The sequence below is a fragment of the Ylistrum balloti genome, unplaced genomic scaffold (assembly GCF_031769215.1).
Source record: "Ylistrum balloti isolate Yb309-2 unplaced genomic scaffold, AGI_CSIRO_Ybal_v1 Utg370544, whole genome shotgun sequence".
NCBI classification, from domain to species: domain Eukaryota; kingdom Metazoa; phylum Mollusca; class Bivalvia; order Pectinida; family Pectinidae; genus Ylistrum; species Ylistrum balloti.
In genome coordinates, this window is record NW_026782345.1 from 809679 (window position 1) to 830421 (window position 20743).

Below are 20743 nucleotides of genomic sequence, written 5' to 3' on the forward strand. Positions count from 1 at the left end.
TATATAGCGAAATATGTTGCCTTCCAAAGCCACGTCATTTATCACGAAGATAAATGCCTGTTCAATTTAAAATCCATTCGAATATGTTTGGTACTTTTCCATATACCGCAAATCGCCATGTATTCCTCAGGTCACTATTATCATCACATTCCAATGTCAGTCGGTTACAGTGTGATCAAGTGACCGCAGGACACCTCAGATATGTATTACGGCGCAATTTACTTATGCGATATATGTGATTGGACGTTGTCAATCGGGGACGTGGCATTACTTTGACAAAGGTTTACTTGGTGGGTGTCGTCAATGAAGACGCTTCCCATTCCTGAACATCTAGACTTAATCACCTTGTATTTTTTCAGGAGGTACCGTGTAAATCTTTCTTTTGATCACATTTTACGCTTGTTTTATTGAATTTGTGGGATTATATATATATATATATATACATAATTCTAAAAATATATTGTCATTTTCTTTTGTTGGTTTCATTTAAGAAATTCATTGGACACATCTGATGTTCTTGAGTGAATTTAAGGGGCTAGGATAATCAATGTATACAGTCCATGTAAAGGGGATTCGTTCGTGTGATTGGAAAGTGAACACAGTGTGAGGTCTTTCAATGTTACGTACTTAGAAAGTGAACACAATGTGAGGTCTTTCAATGTTACGTACTAAGAAAGTGAACACAATGTGAGGTCTTTCAATATTACGTACTTAGAAAGTGAACACAATGTGAGGTCTTTCAATATTACGTACTTAGAAAGTGAACACAATGTGAGGTCTTTCAATATTACGTACTAAGAAAGTGAACACAATGTGAGGCCTTTCAATGTTACGTACTTAGAAAGTGAACACAATGTGGAGGTCTTTCAATGTTACGTACTTAGAAAGTGAACACAGTGTGAGGCCTTTCAATATTACGTACTTAGAAAGTGAACACAATGTGTGGTCTTTCAATATTACGTACTTAGAAAGTGAACACAATGTGGAGGTCTTTCAATGTTACGTACTTAGAAAGTGAACACAGTGAGAGGCCTTTCAATATTACGTACTTAGAAAGTGAACACAATGTGAGGTCTTTCAATATTACGTACTTAGAAAGTGAACACAATGTGGAGGTCTTTCAATGTTACGTACTTAGAAAGTGAACACAGTGTGAGGTCTTTCAATATTACGTACTTAGAAAGTGAACACAATGTGGAGGTCTTTCAATGTTACGTACTTAGAAAGTGAACACAGTGTGAGGTCTTTCAATATTACGTACTTAGAAAGTGAACACAATGTGGAGGTCTTTCAATGTTACGTACTTAGAAAGTGAACACAGTGTGAGGCCTTTCAATATTACGTACTTAGAAAGTGAACACAATGTGAGGCCTTTCAATATTACGTACTTAGAAAGTGAACACAATGTGGAGGTCTTTCAATGTTACGTACTTAGAAAGTGAACACAGTGTGAGGTCTTTCAATATTACGTACTTAGAAAGTGAACACAATGTGAGGCCTTTCAATGTTACGTACTTAGAAAGTGAACACAATGTGGAGGCCTTTCAATATTACGTACTAAGAAAGTGAACACAGTGTGGAGGCCTTTCAATGTTACGTACTTAGAAAGTGAACACAATGTGAGGTCTTTCAATATTACGTACTTAGAAAGTGAACACAATGTGAGGCCTTTCAATATTACGTACTAAGAAAGTGAACACAATGTGAGGCCTTTCAATGTTACGTACTTAGAAAGTGAACACAGTGTGGAGGCCTTTCAATGTTACGTACTTAGAAAGTGAACACAATGTGAGGCCTTTCAATGTTACGTACTTAGAAAGTGAACACAGTGTGGAGGCCTTTCAATGTTACGTACTTAGAAAGTGAACACAGTGTGGAGGCCTTTCAATGTTACGTACTTAGAAAGTGAACACAATGTGAGGCCTTTCAATGTTACGTACTTAGAAAGTGAACACAGTGTGGAGGCCTTTCAATGTTACGTACTTAGAAAGTGAACACAATGTGAGGCCTTTCAATGTTACGTACTTAGAAAGTGAACACAGTGTGGAGGCCTTTCAATGTTACGTACTTAGAAAGTGAACACAATGTGAGGCCTTTCAATGTTACGTACTTAGAAAGTGAACACAATGTGAGGCCTTTCAATATTACGTACTAAGAAAGTGAACACAATGTGAGGCCTTTCAATGTTACGTACTTAGAAAGTGAACACAGTGTGGAGGCCTTTCAATGTTACGTACTTAGAAAGTGAACACAATGTGAGGCCTTTCAATGTTACGTACTTAGAAAGTGAACACAATGTGGAGGCCTTTCAATATTACGTACTTAGAAAGTGAACACAATGTGAGGCCTTTCAATGTTACGTACTTAGAAAGTGAACACAGTGTGGAGGCCTTTCAATGTTACGTACTTAGAAAGTGAACACAATGTGGAGGTCTTTCAATGTTACGTACTTAGAAAGTGAACACAATGTGAGACCTTTCAATGTTACGTACTTAGAAAGTGAACACAATGTGGAGGCCTTTCAATATTACGTACTAAGAAAGTGAACACAGTGTGGAGGCCTTTCAATGTTACGTACTTAGAAAGTGAACACAATGTGAGGTCTTTCAATATTACGTACTTAGAAAGTGAACACAATGTGAGGCCTTTCAATGTTACGTACTAAGAAAGTGAACACAATGTGAGGTCTTTCAATGTTACGTTCTTGGAAAGAAACAAATTGAAGTAAGCGAACACATATAATCACACTGTCTTGTAAATTTAAAAGTTGAAGTATAACGCGCACAGAAAAATACTTTTGATACTTTTCCATTTCGTTAAATCTTATAAAGACACCATTTTTCTACGATTTACAGCAATGTGAAAAGGCTTGTTGTGACGCGGGTTAAGATTTAAAGTTTGATATCACGAGAAATCTGTATATTTAAAACTTCTATTAGGTTGATAAAAGAGGAGAGACATTTGGTTTTCACGAAAACCAGTTGAGATTTCCTAACCGAGTTTGTAGTTTCAGATTACCACATGTAATATTTGAGACTGTACAATTTTGGTCGCGTTGCCATTCACAATATCAAATCCCAAAATATATGTTCTCTTCTTCATCAGACGCTTATCCTGATCTTTCCTTGCAACGAAACCAACACAAACAGCTTACTACCAAGCTGTATGATAAGCGTTATGATTACGATTTCCCAGTTGTGAATTTTCCATTTCATGGTAGCAACAGTCCTGCATCCCCCAACCTATGATACATGCATTTACATGTCGGATTGTTTCGATATTCAAAGACCTGTTCCCATTATCACCATTTGTGCGCAAAGAAGTCGTCAACTGACGGACAAATTCGTAACACGAGGTTTCATGCATTGTAGGTTGATGAATATTATGGGGAAGTTTTCTGATTGTCAAAGAAATATCATTGAGCAATATTCTATTTCTTTGTGTGATTTTGAGCTGGACGTGTTTGATTCTAGCTAGTTTGCCTGTTGGTTCCGTTAAAGTATACCTTGTTCTCATTTGAAAACGTGACCTACTTGCTTGGACAGACATATATTTACGTGACGGGTGTCGGCGATGAAGCGGTAGACGCCTACTCTTGTACTCCTTGTACTTTCCAGGAGTCTCCGTGTAAATCTTTAGCATGGTATGCCAACCCAATTACACACAGTCAAGTATTACTGAAATAAGAATGAACGTTGAATAAAAGGTTAAAAAAGAAGACTTTTGAAAAAGTCGGTGTGATTCTCATTTAAAAGGCGGATTTAATTTAATCCAAACTGTTTTGAGTACATAATGTAACATTAACTTAGGTATATGTTTTATATTGGAAATTTTAAATAAAATCCGACCTGAAATTTGATACTCTGGGAATTAAACTTTCTATATCCTTTTAACTAATTACTAACTAATTACTGCCGAGTATTTTTATAAAGAATATCAGCATTATGATCGAAGTCAGCCTAATTTTATGCTGCATTATCTTTTACGTAGTTTTTTCTGCAACTATCCAAGGCGAATTTTCCAGACTTTTGTTTTACAAAATAAGGCTCAAGTTCTGCAGATTATGGTATCCTGCAAGGAACTGGGTTACTTCGTCGCAAGACCGCATCTCTAAATATAAGTTATCGAATTTATTCAATCATGGGGCTGCTGCACCTCCCCGTCAAAGTTTGACTTTTCTTTCGGTCACTTTGGATTTTCCTCAGTCGCCTCCAAGGCTTCAAAATCTAGACTCTTGGCACTGCAGAGTCCTAGAAGGACGAAATAGCTGTATGATGTAGTTGAATTAAAAAATATTCTTATCAAAGCTTATCATATATTTCTCAAGACAAAAATAACAGATACAATATGTAAATGTATAAATGTCATAATTAAATGAAAGATTTTTCTATAATAAATCACTACGCGTAACCGCATGCTTGACATGACGTGAGGTCACAGACAGCTAATTCGCGCCATTTTCAGTCATCCAAAAATTATACATGAGATGATGCCTCACATTCCAAACAGATACAACAGATAAGGTGTTGTTGATGTTTGCTAGATTTTTTTTTATCTAATTCACCAATCATAACTCAAAATTTAATTGTTTATGTACATCGTAAGATATTTGAATATCTTATGATGTTATCCGATTTTTTTTACATCATTAAAAGAGTGATCCACAAAGCGGGTAAATGTGCAAAAAGATTGTCCATTCTTACAAAAAAATAGTTCCAACAAACCCGCCGTAAGGTGGCGTGTTGCTATTGACTCCTCCAATCATCATCGAGTGGGCGAGGCGAGATGTTTTTTTTTCTTTTAAACCTGAAAAGAAAAAAAAGACGAATTGGAAAGCTGCATCCAACTTTCTGTATTGCTTTATCCGTCTCAGTGTTTGCAAGAGAGCTGTCTCAATCTTGAGAATGTACAAAATGGAGTCGAAAAATTATCACTTTTTCTTGATTAAACCACTCCGGCATGGACTAACATTCCCTCTGGTGCTCTCACCCAATGCTTTAGTTGAAAGTTATGAACGCAGATAAATGATGTACACATGTTATTCTCTTTATAGGTGGACCGTGTACTCCGGAGCAACATCGGTGTGATAATGGCCGATGCATCTTCAAATCTAATGTTTGTGATGGAATGTGTGACTGTGGTGGGACATGTGATGACGAAAATGGATGTTGTAAGTTTCTAAATAGTTTACTGTGCTCTCTACGGATAAAATCATTAGTGCGAAATAAAAGCACTTGTATACACCATCGTTTACAATTGTTTACTGTCCATTCATTGTAATGAAATCAACAGCGGACTCGAAACCATGCATAGATACATACGGAATAAAAATTCAATAATTCTGAACGTAGATTGTGTTTAAAATCTAGTGCTGACCTTTCATCGTATTCTGTGGTGCCCTCCTGTATCTTGTTTACAGACTTAGATGAGATAGTATTGTATATAGAGATCGACCTTATGTTCCGTGGAATGGTATACACGTTTAACACAATGTTATTTATCATCTGAGTGGCACCACCATTGCCGGAAGTCACCTTTTGCTGTATTCGACAGTGACGGAAAACAGCTGTATGTTATCACGTGCGTTAATTCGACAGAGATTTTGTATGTTGTAATGAACAAGTTTATTTACGAAACTTCATAAAATTGCTGCCACATTCTTTAAAGCTTGTAATTATATTTCTACGCGGAGCAATTATTTTGGCGTACATCAACAGGCTAGATTCAGCGTCAACGTCAGGTAAATAAGATTGAACAATAAAACAAAAGTTTGGATTGTCTGATTTTCAACCAGTGTCACAGGATAAATAGAATACTTGGTCAGTGTCTTCAAATATAAGATGCATTTTGACTCGGGACAGAAAGACAAAAGCGACTCGCCGGAGACTCGCCTCTTTAGTCTTTCTTCAACATTGCCAAAATACAGCTTATGTTGGCCTGGTCTAATACTTTTTTAAGGATCTTTGTTTGTTGGTTTAAGCTTGGTAATGAGGTTTTCTGAATCCTGAATGATTAAATTTACAAGAACAATACGAGGAAGCATTAGCAAATGCCATCGTAATATATAGCGTCTGGAATGCTGGGATATTGATATATAAATCGTTGTAGTACCATTTTCACACTGTTTAAATAGTTGGTAGAATTCGATGAAAATTTTAAAATCTTGGTCAATCAATGTCCATATTGACTTACGTAAAAATGCCTTTAACAAACAAATGGGAGAGATTGGAAGTGTTGTGATCGTTGCTCCTTGTTTTGATTGTTTCAGTATCTCAAGCTTGTCCTATTGGCGACACCTACATGTGTAAGCTGAACGGCGAGAGCAAGAGGTGCATTCCTAAAGAATACGTTTGTAACCAAGACAACGATTGTCGTAATACCAAGGACGGTGCAGACGAGTTCTTCTGTTGTGAGTGTTCTCTTAACCGTCTTTGTTTTCTCATTTTTTAATCTCAAACACAAAGGTTCATGCTATCTATATTGTAACGACCAAATTAATCAAAATGCTCATACTTTTCACGTGTATACCTACTGCCCGAGTATACACGTTTACCTTGTCACCAAGAGGTTTTGACTAGGTATGATATATCTCATTCACACTCGTGTTAGGTTGGTTTTCTCACATACTTAATCAGAAGCAAATTGTAAGTTGTGAAACCTTTTCATCGTCTCACTCTTCACATGTGGGACACCAATAACTATCGATAATTGACGTTGTCTTTAGAGTGTTCTCAGCAAAGGCTACCAAAAAGTTGTAAAGGTAAAAAGGGTGGCTAGAGATTTCTATAACAACATACCGTTTTCCTATTGTTTGTGTTCCTGTGAATGACATCAACAGAAGTCTATTTCATTGCCTGTTTAAGCACGTGCATGCACGCACATGATTCAGAATCCAATTAGAAAAACGATCACGGATTCGAGATGACCTGGCCCTGTTCATTGCACGCCATCATGCCCATTAGTTGTCATGAATGTGTTCCTGTCAGGCGGATGGGAAAATGTCAGAATTAGTTGAAATTCTCGTAAGGAAAGCGTTACATCGTATATATGCTAGTCTTGTTAAATATACGATGGACTTTGTTAACAGGAATATTGATTCCTCACCATAACACGTGTACCTATATCTCTTTTAGGGAAAAAAATCTTCATCTCATGACATCCATTCAGGCTAACGGCGTTGCGAGGATGATGATGTCTTATTCCGTTGAATAACCAACACAATATTGGTAAACATTGAATCAAGGATATTAAATGTAGCCGGACATTCCTTTATGATATTCGAACACTTCTTTCTATAGCACTGAACTGGTTTTATATCTTTTTTTATATAAATGCTCGCGTGCAGCAGTTTGTTAAATTATAAATTCTATAGCTGCAATTTTCTGTAGCCATGAAATGGAGACATCGGAGATGCTTATTTTAATCATCCGTTTAAACTCCATACATAGTTCATGATTGTAACAAAATATCTACACACGAGTTAAAAACATATTTTTATCATACGAGTCAAGCGGGAAACATTTAGATTTTCTTTTTATTTATTACTTTGAAAAAATTGAAAAACGTAGATCTAAACATAAAATGAAATACATGCATATTAGAAATATCAGCTCGTACTTTGGAAGGATAGTTGAGTTAACGTTTGACAAGACAACGCCATTTTGAATTTGCCGCTTTACATGGTTTGTTCAAATCTAAGGTGCTGCATCTGGTAAAGAAACCCCAAGTAATACATTATTATTATCATTTATTGGGAAACCTTCTTATTTAATCTTCGCTTTACATGTATTTTAGCCCAAACAGCAAAATCGTCGAATTTTAATGCAATGACTAGAAAGCACCGCCCTGATTGGTCAAAACTATGAAAGTTATATCATCACTAATATTATACCGAAGATGTTGTTCAATTGCATTATTCTATCAAATTGATATGTTTTTTTCACTGGCAAAATGTAATAGGTAAATGTTTTCTGAGACGTATGTTTAGATAAATATGTGAATGACACCCGAGGTTCATTCTACATTGCGTTAACCTATACTTTCTTCAACCAATCAACTAGAAGTATGGACATGATCAAATAGATAAAAGTCGATGGAAATTTGATTGTGTAATGCATATTGTATTTTTATGCTCACCGAAGGATAGTATATGATTCTCTGTCCGTCCGTTCGTCCATCATAGTTTTATCCGGAGCATATCACAAAACTATAATGAGTATCAATCATAGCGGATATATAGTTCTAATTTTACCGTCACGTTGGACCCTTATACCATATATTTCTTTCTTTTTTTAAATTATGCTTTGCACAAGATTTCCAAGACTGAGCACAATCTTTTACGTTATTTTTTTGTGAATAGTTCATGTCTAATTTGATTGGTTGACAGGTTTCCGTCTCCGCGACTTGATTGGTTGAAAGGTCTTCCGTATCCGCGACTTGATTGGTTGACAGGTTTCCGTCTCCGCGACTTGATTGGTTGAAAGGTATTCCGTATCCGCGACTTGATTGGTTGACAGGTTTCCGTTTCCGCAACTTGATTGGTTGACAGGTTTCCGTTTCCGCAACTTGATTGGTTGACAGGTTTCCGTCTCCGCGACTTGATTGGTTGACAGGTTTTCCGTCTCCGCGACTTTGTTGGTTGACAGGTTTCCGTCTCCGCGACTTGATTGGTTGAAAGGTCTTCGGTATCCGCGACATGATTGGTTGACAGGTTTCCGTCTCCGCGACCTGATTGGTTGAAAGGTCTTCCGTATCCGCGACTTGATTGGTTGACAAGTTTCCGTTTCCGCAACTTGATTGGTTAACAGGTTTTCCGTCTCCGCGACTTTGTTGGTTGACAGGCTTTCCGTCTCCACGACTTGGTTGGTTGACAGATTTTCCGTCTCCGCGACCTGATTGGTTGAAAGGTCTTCCGTATCCGCGACTTGATTGGTTGACAAGTTTTCCGTCTCCGAAAACTTGGTTGGTTGACAGGTTTTCCGTCTCCGCGACTTTGTTGGTTGACAGGCTTTCCGTCTCCGCGACTTGATTGGTTGAAAGGTCTTCCGTATCCGCGACTTGATTGATTGACAGGTTTTCCGTTTCCACGACTTGTTTGGTTGACAGGTCTTCCGTCTCCGCGACTTGATTGGTTGACAGGTTTTCCGTCCACGCGACTTGGTTGGTTGACAGGCTTTCCGTCTCCACGACTTGATTAGTTGACAGGTTTTCCGTCTCCGTGACTTGATTGGTTGAAAGGTCTTCCGTCTCCGTGACTTGATTGGTTGAAAGGTCTTCCGTATCCGCGACTTGATTGATTGACAGGTTTTCCGTCTCCGCGACATGGTTAATAGACAGGTTTTCCGTCTCCGCGACTTGATTGGTTGACAAGTTTTCCGTCTCCGAAAACTTGGTTGGTTGACAGGTTTTCCGTCTCCGCGACTTTGTTGGTTGACAGGCTTTCCGTCTCCGCGACTTGATTGGTTGAAAGGTCTTCCGTATCCGCGACTTGATTGATTGACAGGTTTTCCGTTTCCACGACTTGTTTGGTTGACAGGTCTTCCGTCTCCGCGACTTGATTGGTTGACAGGTTTTCCGTCCACGCGACTTGGTTGGTTGACAGGCTTTCCGTCTCCACGACTTGATTAGTTGACAGGTTTTCCGTCTCCGTGACTTGATTGGTTGAAAGGTCTTCCGTCTCCGTGACTTGATTGGTTGAAAGGTCTTCCGTATCCGCGACTTGATTGATTGACAGGTTTTCCGTCTCCGCGACATGGTTAATAGACAGGTTTTCCGTCTCCGCGACTTGGTTGGTTGACAGGTTTTCCGTCTCCGCAACTTGGTTGGTTGACAGGTTTTCCGTCTCCGCGACTTGGTTGGTTGACAGGTCTTCCGTCTCCGCGACTTGGTTGGTTGACAGGTTTTCGGTCTCCACGACTCCTTGCTGAGTATCGTCTCACCGACGAACGTCATTGTCACTATTAAGTATTAATCACTGACCGACATTTTCCTTAATCATATTATTCATGTTACAGGGAATATCACAAACCAATGTAGAGACTTTCCGGAGAACAAGAGATCGGGCACGAACAAGTTTTTCGTATGTCCAGAAGGTCGATGTCTCCCTGCAGAAGGTCATGACAATGTCGTCTGCAACTACTTTCCCGACTGTGTTAACGGCGAAGACGAGATGGGGTGTGGTGAGTATTACTTCCTATATTAGACTTTCCGACTGTGTTAACGGCGAAGACGAGGTGGGGTGTGGTGAGTATTACTTCCTGTGTTAGATTTTCCCGACTGTGTTAACGGCGAAGACGAGGTGGGGTGGGGTGATTATCACCTCCTGTGTTAGATTTTCCCTACTGTGTTAACGGCGAAGACGAGATGGGGTGTGGTGAGTATCACTTCCTGTGTTAGACTTTCCCGACTGTGTTAACGGCGAAGACGAGGTGGGGTGTTGTGAGTATCACTTCCTGTCCACGGAGTAAACAGGGCGGTTGGATGTATTTAAAGGTAACTTTCTCTATCAGTGCGTCCATCTGTAGTCAAGCGTTCTGTCCAACAAATTTCATTAACCACTCCACCGATTTAGTTCACAGTCACACTACCATATAGCCGTCTATTTTCGCGGGGATGATATTTTCGCTGTTTCGCGGTACACATCCGTGATCGCGAAAATATAAGCCATGAAATAATTCGACAAGTGTGTACAAATGTCCGTTTTACATCAAGATCGCTGGTATCGTATTTGTTAAAATACTATTCGATCGTTTGAAAAGAAAATCGCGAAAATTATGACTCGTGTAAATTACCAACTATACAGTATTATATCAAACCATATAATTCAATACTGGTGTTATATTCGGTAGTCATCGTTCAGGATTAATTTTTTTTAAAAAGTCACACATGATATCTTTTCAAATATAATGAAATAAAATCAGAAATGGAGTATATCTATATCAACAGCATGAGATGGTATACCACCGGCATGTCATATCTAGACCTATTATCATTACTGATGGGTATTCCGTCTGAAATAACTTTTCCTGGTTTGTCTTCAAGCATTAAAACGATTATAAATTAAGTGTGATTGGTTGACAAGTAAATATGATTACGGTCCTTTTCAGACCCCCGTGGCAGAGCATGTGTGTTGTATCGTAGTGATATATATCTAGAATTAGATATTTTCAAAAAACTGAAAAATTAGGTTGAAGTGAACGAGCAGTCACCTCGGCGACAGTTCAATAAAATAACATTATACTATCCGTAAAGTGAATGTATCCAAATTTGATGTTTCCACAAGGACAAGTTTTGTTGATGTGTCTCTAAAAAGTAAAAGATTTATGCCTGTTTGGTTACTATTTATCACGGTTCTAGACATTTAAAAAATAACGTAATTAGACCTTCTACTCTTTGTAATTTACCAACACTCTAAACATACGCGTGCGCCACAAATTAGATCTTCTACTCTTGGTAATTTACCAACACTCTAAACATACGCGTGCGCCACAATTTACACCTTCTACTCTTTGTAATTTACCAACACTCTAAACATACGCGTGCGCCACAAATTAGATCTTCTACTCTTGGTAATTTACCAACACTCTAAACATACGCGTGCGCCACAAATTAGATCTTCTACTCTTGGTAATTTACCAACACTCTAAACATACGCGTGCGCCACAAATTAGATCTTCTACTCTTGGTAATTTACCAACACTCTAAACATACGCGTGCGCCACAATTTACACCTTCTACTCTTGGTAATTTAACAACACTCCAACTACAAATTACACCTTCTTTTAGACTTACTAAACATACGCGTGTACCACAAACTTTTTTAACACACGCGTGTACCACAAACTTTCTTAACACACGCGTGTACCACAAACTTTCTAAACACACGCGTGTACCACAAACTTTCTAAACACACGCGTGTACCACAAACTTTCTATACATACGCGTGTATTACAAACTTTCTAAACACACGCGTGTACTACAAACTTTCTTAACACACGCGTGTACCACAAACTTTCTAAACACACGCGTGTACCACAAACTTTCTAAACACACGCGTGTACCACAAACTTTCTATACATACGCGTGTATTACAAACTTTCTAAACACACGCGTGTACCACAAACTTTCTAAACACACGCGTGTACCACAAACTTTCAAAACACACGCGTGTACCACAAACTTTCTTAACACACGCGTGTACCACAAACTTTCTAAACACACGCGTGTACCACAAACATTCTAAACACACGCGTGTACTACAAACTTTCTAAACACACGCGTGTACCACAAACTTTCTAAACACACGAGTGTACTACAAACTTTCTAAACACACGCGTGTACTACAAACTTTCTAAACACACGTGTGTACCACAAACTTTCTAAACACACGCGTGTACCACAAACTTTCTATACATACGCGTGTATTACAAACTTTCTAAACACACGCGTGTGCTACAGTTTTAAACTTTTTAATGTTTACCTATTCCTCTGTGCTACATTAACATACGATATTGGATAGTGTGCTTTAAAAGACACTTTGATGTTACTGATTGATGACAAAAGATGAATAATTTCTCTTTCCTTTGTAGTAGCGTACAATCATATTTCTGCATAATTTCACAGTTATTCGTCATTAAAGCTACATGTATGTGTATCATGAGATATGCTTTATTTTGCCCCAGAAAAATAATTATGATCCTCCTCTCAAGACATGCTTTAAGTGACGAGATTGTCAGATCATTCGCTGTACACTAGACGTTATAAGAACAGTGTCATGATTCATTTAGCCTGGATTTTATTGCTGAGCAACCAGTTAAGTCTGCAATTATCATAATGGTCTTTCGTAAGGTATACGTTAGTACAACCCGAATGTTACTAAATAATATTGATAAACATTTCTTCGCGATTGTGTTTCCAACAGGTATATAATGAATTACAACTGTTTCGTCTGACTCGTCAGTGATGTATGGGACAGGATTTTCAAACCACAAGCACAATACTGCAATATTGAAAATGTCACCTCTCGTGATGATTAAAACCTTATGATATCTTATATCTTGTGTTGTTCAAGTCATCACCTGTAAATCTAGAAGTAGGTTAGAGTATCATAGAAGACAACCACTGCTGTAACCCTCTAAACTACAGTAATGGTTAATTGTCTAAAACCTCCACAAGTGCTTCAAAGATGTTAATTGACCAACTGAAGCAATAATGGCCGATGGCTTCATTTCTTGATTGAGGCACTCTTTGAACAGACAGGATATTGATAATAAACACGTCCAATGAAGGATGATGTTTCGGATGCAATAACTTTGTAAGTCTTCTACGTTCATTTTGTCATCAGTGCCGATAACAGAATATATTGTTAGAGACCCACTGATAATTGAAGGATGGCAATATACCCATCTAAAAAGGCTTTATCTCTTACTAAAAGCACTGGAAGAAAACATGCCGTGATCAATTTGACAGGAGGTTTTTGTTGGTTTTACAGTGTGCTTGTTGTCACTTAACGGAGATAGGTGACACTATTGTTTAAGTCTTGATGACACTATTGTTTAAGTCTTGATTATCCAGTACCGTTAATGTTCGGTCATGGTCATGTGCCTAACTTATCGTTAACGACGGAGACCAATTCATCTCGTAATTACCATTTTTAATTGCGCTACAATTGCACAATCATTTGAGGTTCATCTACAAATGCTACATGATAGAGAAAATATTTCATCAAAGCATGAGTCGCAAATACAAAACACATTATGAGACGTAAAATAGTAGGAACGACCTTCACATATCTATAGAGACACAAGATCCTTTATAACATTCATATTGTGTCACACAAGTGAGTAGTATAATTTAATGTAATTTAGAGATTGTACAACAGACACACATGTGAAAATGGCCTTTTCTTAATCTAGAGGGAGAATAAATAGAGCAAAACAATGAATTAAACTACATCATACCGCTGTTTCGTCCTTCTAGGACTCGTCAGTGATGCTACATCGTACAGCTATTTCGTCCTTCTAGAACTCGTCAGTGATGCTACATCATAGAGCTGTTTCGTCCTTCTAGGAGTCGTCAGTGATGCTACATCATACAGCTGTGTCGTCCTTCTAGGACTCGTCAGTGATGTTACATCATACAGCTATTTTGTCCTTCTAGAACTCGTCAGTGATGCTACATCATACAGCTGTTGCGTCCTTCTAGGACTCGTCAGTGATCCTACACCGTACACCTATTTCGTCCTTCTAGGACCTGTCAGTGATGTTACATCATACAGTTGTGTCGTCCTTCTAGGACTCGTCAGTGATGCTACATCATACAGCTGTGTCGTCCTTCTAGGACTCGTCAGTGATGCTACATCATACAGCTATTTCGTCGTTCTATTACTTGTAAGTGAAGTTACATCATACAGCTCTGTCGTCCTTCTATATCTCGTCAGTAATGCTACATCATACAGCTATTTCGTCCTCCTAGGAGTCGTCAGTGATAATACATCATACAGCTGTTTCGTCCTTCTATGACTTGTCAGTGAAGTTACATCATACAGCTGTTTCGTCCTTCTAGGACTCGTCAGTGATGCTACATCATACAGCTGTTTCGTCCTTCTAGGACTCGTCAGTAATGCTACATCATACAACTATTTCGTCCTTCTTGGAGTCGTTAGTGATGCTTCATCATACAGCTGTTTCGTCCTTTTAGGACTCGTCAGTGATGCTATAACATACACATATTTCGTCGATCTAGAACTCGTCAGTGATGCTACATCATACAACTATTTCGTCCCTCTAGAAGTTTTCAGTGATGCTACATCATACAGCTGTTTCGTCCTTCTAGGACTCGTCAGTGATGCTATATCATACAGCTATTTCGTCCTTCTAGGACTCGTCAGTGATGCTATATCATACAGCTATTTCGTCCTTCTAGAACTCGTCAGTGATGCTACATCATACAGCTATTTCGTCCTTCTAGTACCCGTCAGTGATGCTAAGGGCCTAAATCATGGAGCCTAGGAGGTGACTGAGAAAAATCAAAAGTGATAAAAAAAACAGGGGAGGTGTAGCACGCCTTTGATTAAATAAAATCCGTAAGTTTCGTGCATCAGATGAATTTAGAACAGCGTCAAGTACATGTGTATTTTCTGAACCGTGCCACTCTACGAATAAATTAAAACATGGAAAGCAGATTACATCAAACCTCGGAGAGCTTGAAAATGTAATTATAAATTAAACTATTTCCTGCAGTTACATAGTTTTTCTTCATGAAACCGGTCAGTGATGTTATGGGCCTGATAGAGATCGGCAGTCATTTTTCAGGGCCCACTGATCTCAAACTGGACACACTATCGGTTATATCTAAAACATATGACTTTATCATCTTACAGACGACTGAGTGTTCAGCTACACGACGTACGATGAAATGACCATAAGGATATTGTCCTGGAGCGGGTGTAGATATATGACCCTTAATACCATCCAGATGAGCGATCAAGCCTGACATTATGATGATATCATGCGTGACCAAACCTGCCATTGCGACATCATGCGTGATCAAACCTCGACATTATTTTTAAATCATGTGTGACCAAGCCTGCCATTACAACGATATCATATGGGATCAAGTTTTACATTGTGACAATATCATGCGTGACCAAGCCTTACATTCAGAAGATGTCACCATACGTCATTAAAACAATGTAGGGTACCAATATATAAGTGGAGAAAAATACAGAAGAAAATTTCTGCTACACTATATATAGTATTGTCGGATATCAAACGTCATTTCCAAATGAAATGCTATACATTTTAGTTGAAAAATAGATAAACGCAAACCAACAACACGTGATTTGACAATTGCTAGAAGATGAAACAGCTGTATGATGTGGTTTAATTGAATATTCGTCTCTACGTTATCAAATTCTAGACAGTATCAAACTGTGCTATACATTTTGTGCCGATGGTGCTACCTTTCCATGGCATTATCATACGCACGTGATCACATTCCAAACAAGGACGCATGATTTGTGTAGGCAGATGGTGATTGATGTAGTAACTTGTTCTGAAACGCCACAATACCGTGTTTTATCTTAAATATAGTTAAACAAAAGCATTACAGTACAGCCATTAACCATCAGTATCAGACAAAAAAATTAGGAATGCGAGTTTCAGATACATGGAAATCAATTTCGCTGTTTACGAATTAAACCATTGTAAAACGAGTTTCCGCCTACAGGCGTGAAGAGTCGCGGCGTCACCAAAGCCGCCTGGTAGCGACAGCCATATTTAAGTGATCACAAACAGAATGTCAAACCAGACAAGCTCTGTCTCTGTATCCTGTAGGAATCGTTTTAGTGTAAGCATTAGTACTGTTGTATACGCTTATATTGCAGAAATATATATCAAAGGTCAAATAAAGAAAACATAATTACAACAGAATTAGGAGGGGGAGGGGGGATGTAATTGGAGATTTTTTACACATCAATTATTTTTACGTACAGAACGGACTTATGAAATAAAGGATGTGGGAAATTTGTGTGTTAAAGGAAAGCTCCTAAAACAAATCTAGTTAATATGAACAAATACATTTCGCTGTCCGCTGTTTCATTCGAGAATGTTAAACTTAACCGAAAAACTCTCCCTTGATGTTTACGTGATCCACGCCCACATTGATATAACGTGAATCTTTAGATTGTACAAAAAGCCATGAAAATGAATAGCAATGCAATTAGACCTATACATGATGTTTTCTACTACAGCGTATTTGATTGGACTGAGCTGCTCGCGATCGAGTCTCCCACAGCCAGTTGCACCCATTTGGAGCTTATCAGTATGACTCAGGCGAGCAAACGAGGGAACGATGTACAGTGACGTGCCATAAGCCTTTGTATATTCTTTGTATTTTTAACCTTTTTCAAAGAATTTTTCTGACTCCGTTCATGGATCATTTATTATGAAAATTTGTACATTTACGGTGAATTGTTTCCGGCAACATCTCATATTATTCCGTATGACCATGGAAATAATAATTTATTTGTAACATACGATTTCAGCAATGCCATCTTGACGTCATTTTAGTATCCGTATATAGGAAAATGGCGAAATGGAAATCAGCAATGTAGATAATTTGTATTACACTTGAAATAAACAACGGAAATTTAAATGGAATATTATGAGAAGTAAATATGTATATTATTGAAAAAAAATGTCAAAATATCGTCACAAAATCGTCCCTAATCGAAAAATTTATTGAAAGAAAGTAAGAGAAACAAAGAATAAAATGAAAAAGACATGAAATAATTTCTGGCATATCCTTATACATTGATATCGATATAACTGTGCAACAATGACATTCTATAATATCTAGATAACAAGCAACACTTTGAGACTTGTTACATGATGGGCAATTCTCGTGAATATATGATATATTGTTTACATTGAAGAGCATTACACAATACTAGCCATTTGGTTAACATTATGTAGGCTTTCAAATGTCCTTACTTCCAAGGCCTTTGTGTAGCCTCGGATGTCAACTGGAGAGAAATAGCTCCAGGTTAGATACACCCTCTTATTTTACTACAAACAGGACCAGAAATGTTCAAGGAAAACGATAACATGTTAGCTGTTTGTTCCAAGACCTGATGAAATAAAAAAATATATTACATTTCAATTCTTTAAATACAATCCAATGAGAGATCAGAGATAAAGAAAGATGTGTTATTTCTAAACTGCTAGACTAAGAATATATATCGTCCGAATATGTTGCTAAAATGTGTGTAATCTCACCATTAACTCAAATATGGTTTGGATTATTAAAACGATGTGATTTGGAAATGATTTCTGCATGTTTTCTTATGAGGCGGAATTTTGCACTCAGAATTCTCTGTGATAATTGGCCGATCGACAACGCAAAGATAACCACGCCTACCGAAAATAAAGGGAGGCTACTCTTACCATCTCCGACAAACAAAGTGTCGTCAGCATTGAACGTCATTCCCAATGATATCGGACTTAATTATACTTCTAACGTGTCGTTGAAGAAAAAACTAAAAGCAAACGGTTTCGTGTCTGGGTCATACTTTCAACGAGCGTCCTTCCAAACAAGAGACGATGATACAGTTGAAATTAGTGGCCATGCTTTCCCCAGTCAGCGGAAAAATTTGGGGATATACCCGTTTTCAGTCGAATATTTATGAGGTTTTCCTTTTCAAATAAGGTTAACATGGCAAATCACTGCATTTATTCAATATATATACCAATCAATAGGGAATTCAAAATACTAAATTTGTATCTATGAATCACAGCCCTTTCCGTTATTGAAGGAGTAAAAACTGTCTTTTTCATTTGACGCATATTGCCAGGACCCAGTAAGTCGCCACATTACTACGATCCGTTTTTCAGACGAGTATTTCTGAGACAGTTTTTTACTTTTTAAACTAATTTTATATGTGGTAGCAGTGCAATAATTAAATAAAGAAATATACCGGTCGTTAGGGAATTTAATAACCTAAAATTATGTATATATATTTTTTAGCCCCTTTCCTCCTTGAATGACTTAAAACAGTCCATTTAAGTAGTCACGTACTTTCACTTCCCTATACTCGCCATGTTAAATCGAGTCGATTTCAGTCTCTTTTGGTATACTGTGACGTCACTGGTCACTTATTGGGTTTCCAGATTTTTACTCAACTGTTTCCGTGAAATCGATAATTTAGCCATTTTAACAGTCAATGTCGCTTTTATGGTTCATCTTTGAAAATTTTTATTTCTTGTAAAGTGGTCACAGTAACCTATATTTTCATATATATAAAAAAGATTTTTCGCTGAAGATACCCTTTAAACACTACACAATGTTGAATCTGTTTATGTTTTTTTTCCTCTTTACATTTTTGCTAATAATTAAAAAGATAAAAGAAAAAACAAAACAAAGTTCAAGTGGTGTGATTGTTTTCTATGGAGCAGAATTACTGAAATAAAAATAAAAACAGTCGCCATGCAGGGTTAGCTCAGTTGGTAGAGCATAGGCTCCACGACCAGAAGGGTGCAGAGGGCCGGGTGGGTTTGAATCCCGGCAGCAGCAATTTCTTTCACCTCTGTTTCAAGTGGGAAGGAAGTGGTAAACCCCAAAGAAACAAACAAAACAAGTTTGCTTTTACAGTCATATAAAGTCTTTATAAAATGGCCACCAAGATACATTACTGATATAATGGTTACTTTCTAAACTGGCATTAAATTCTTAAATTTTTGTTTTTGTTTTTATTTATATCATGTTAATGGGTTTTTTTTTCATCAAGAATATTAATACCTTATTGGAAGACTTTAAGATTTTATTTCAACTGTTTAACCATAACAGTAAACATTCATTTTATCACAGACCATTCACAAAGTAAAACTTTGTAAAAGAGCAGAATCATGTCCAGATAATTTCATTTCCCTTCAGTCAATAAATATCCGAAAATGGTCAGTCCGAAATCAAGCTTGTTTATAAATACACACATTAACATGCGACTTATTAGCACATGAGAGAGGATTATAAAACTTATGCTAGCAAAATTTTGAGTGAAAAACAAATACTGATGTTCATTGCAATATTGTACACGTGAGTCTGTGAATATTTACGCACTTTTGAGCAGACATAAATAAAAAATGCTTTCCTTTAGAAGGACACCACAGGATCTCCTCGTTAAGTTGATACTTAGGCCGTCCGCACAATCGGAGCCAAGATTTGCACTTCTCATGCTTCATCTGAGATTTGGGAAACGGTATGAACACAACACCTCCCTATAATCGCTCGGGGTAGCGAAATCGGTGTTGCAAGTTCCCCAGCAGCAAAGTATCACCATTGTCGGAGAATGTCGGAGTAGCGAAATGTAAACAAAGAGGCGAATACTACCCGCGATCTGATTGGCTAAACCGCGCTGTCAATCAAAAGCTGTCGATCGGCCAATTGTCATCATACGTACGTGTTCTCACCTTGTGTAAGATGGCAATCTTCGCCACGCATCGTCCATTAACTTATCCTTCTAAACACATTACAGTTAGATTTAATCCAAAACAATACTGGGGAGAGCAATCATTTTTTCAACAGATGAAATAAGTTCGACCCCTGAGGCCCATGACCACCGTTTCCTGATTTGACAAACATTGTACTAATGTGTGAACAGTTTAAGGTTCAGCTTTGTATACACAGACGTAACACGCTTTGTATCATTTGACAGAATTACAATAATAGCCTAGCTGTAAGTCAACATTTTAACATTGTTTGACTTTGTTGAAGTTGGGTATATGTTGGTGATTAATACAACGTACACCGTTACAATTCAAACTTGATTCGTAATTGTTTCCATAACCTTGCTATTGTTTCAGTACATCATCTATAAGCAATGAATGTTGTGCCATCTTTTTTGTAGTAGTGAGAGAAATGATATCTATCCTGCAACTGGCACTAATTAGACAAAATTACTGTCTGAATTGACTTTAAAATTGCGCGGAACAATATAAATTACTGTAGAAATGAGTGTTTTTATATGTTGTAATGTACAAGTTAATTTACGAAAATTCATAAATCGCCTTCGTATATGCTGTAGTCTGATTTCAGTCAGTGTTTCAGGAAAATGGAAAACAAAGTCAGTGTCTTCAAATCTATGTGGCATTTTGGCTTCGGGACAGAAAGACAAAAGTGCACCACCTCATTTATGCAATTTTTAAAAATGTGTTATTGTACGGACGCCACGCTCTCCAAGAGTGGATAC

General features: G+C 37.7%; 1 protein-coding gene across 1 annotated transcript in view; it reads left to right on the forward strand.

Moving 5' to 3' along the window:
- LOC132556088 (G-protein coupled receptor GRL101-like) overlaps nucleotides 1-20743 on the forward strand; it is a 116520-nt gene that overhangs the window by 30858 nt on the left and 64919 nt on the right. The window contains exons 8-10 of the mRNA XM_060220476.1: nucleotides 5054-5170; nucleotides 6269-6409; nucleotides 10014-10178. Of these exons, the coding sequence (XP_060076459.1) occupies nucleotides 5054-5170; nucleotides 6269-6409; nucleotides 10014-10178 (423 nt within the window). The remainder of the gene's footprint in view (nucleotides 1-5053; nucleotides 5171-6268; nucleotides 6410-10013; nucleotides 10179-20743) is intronic.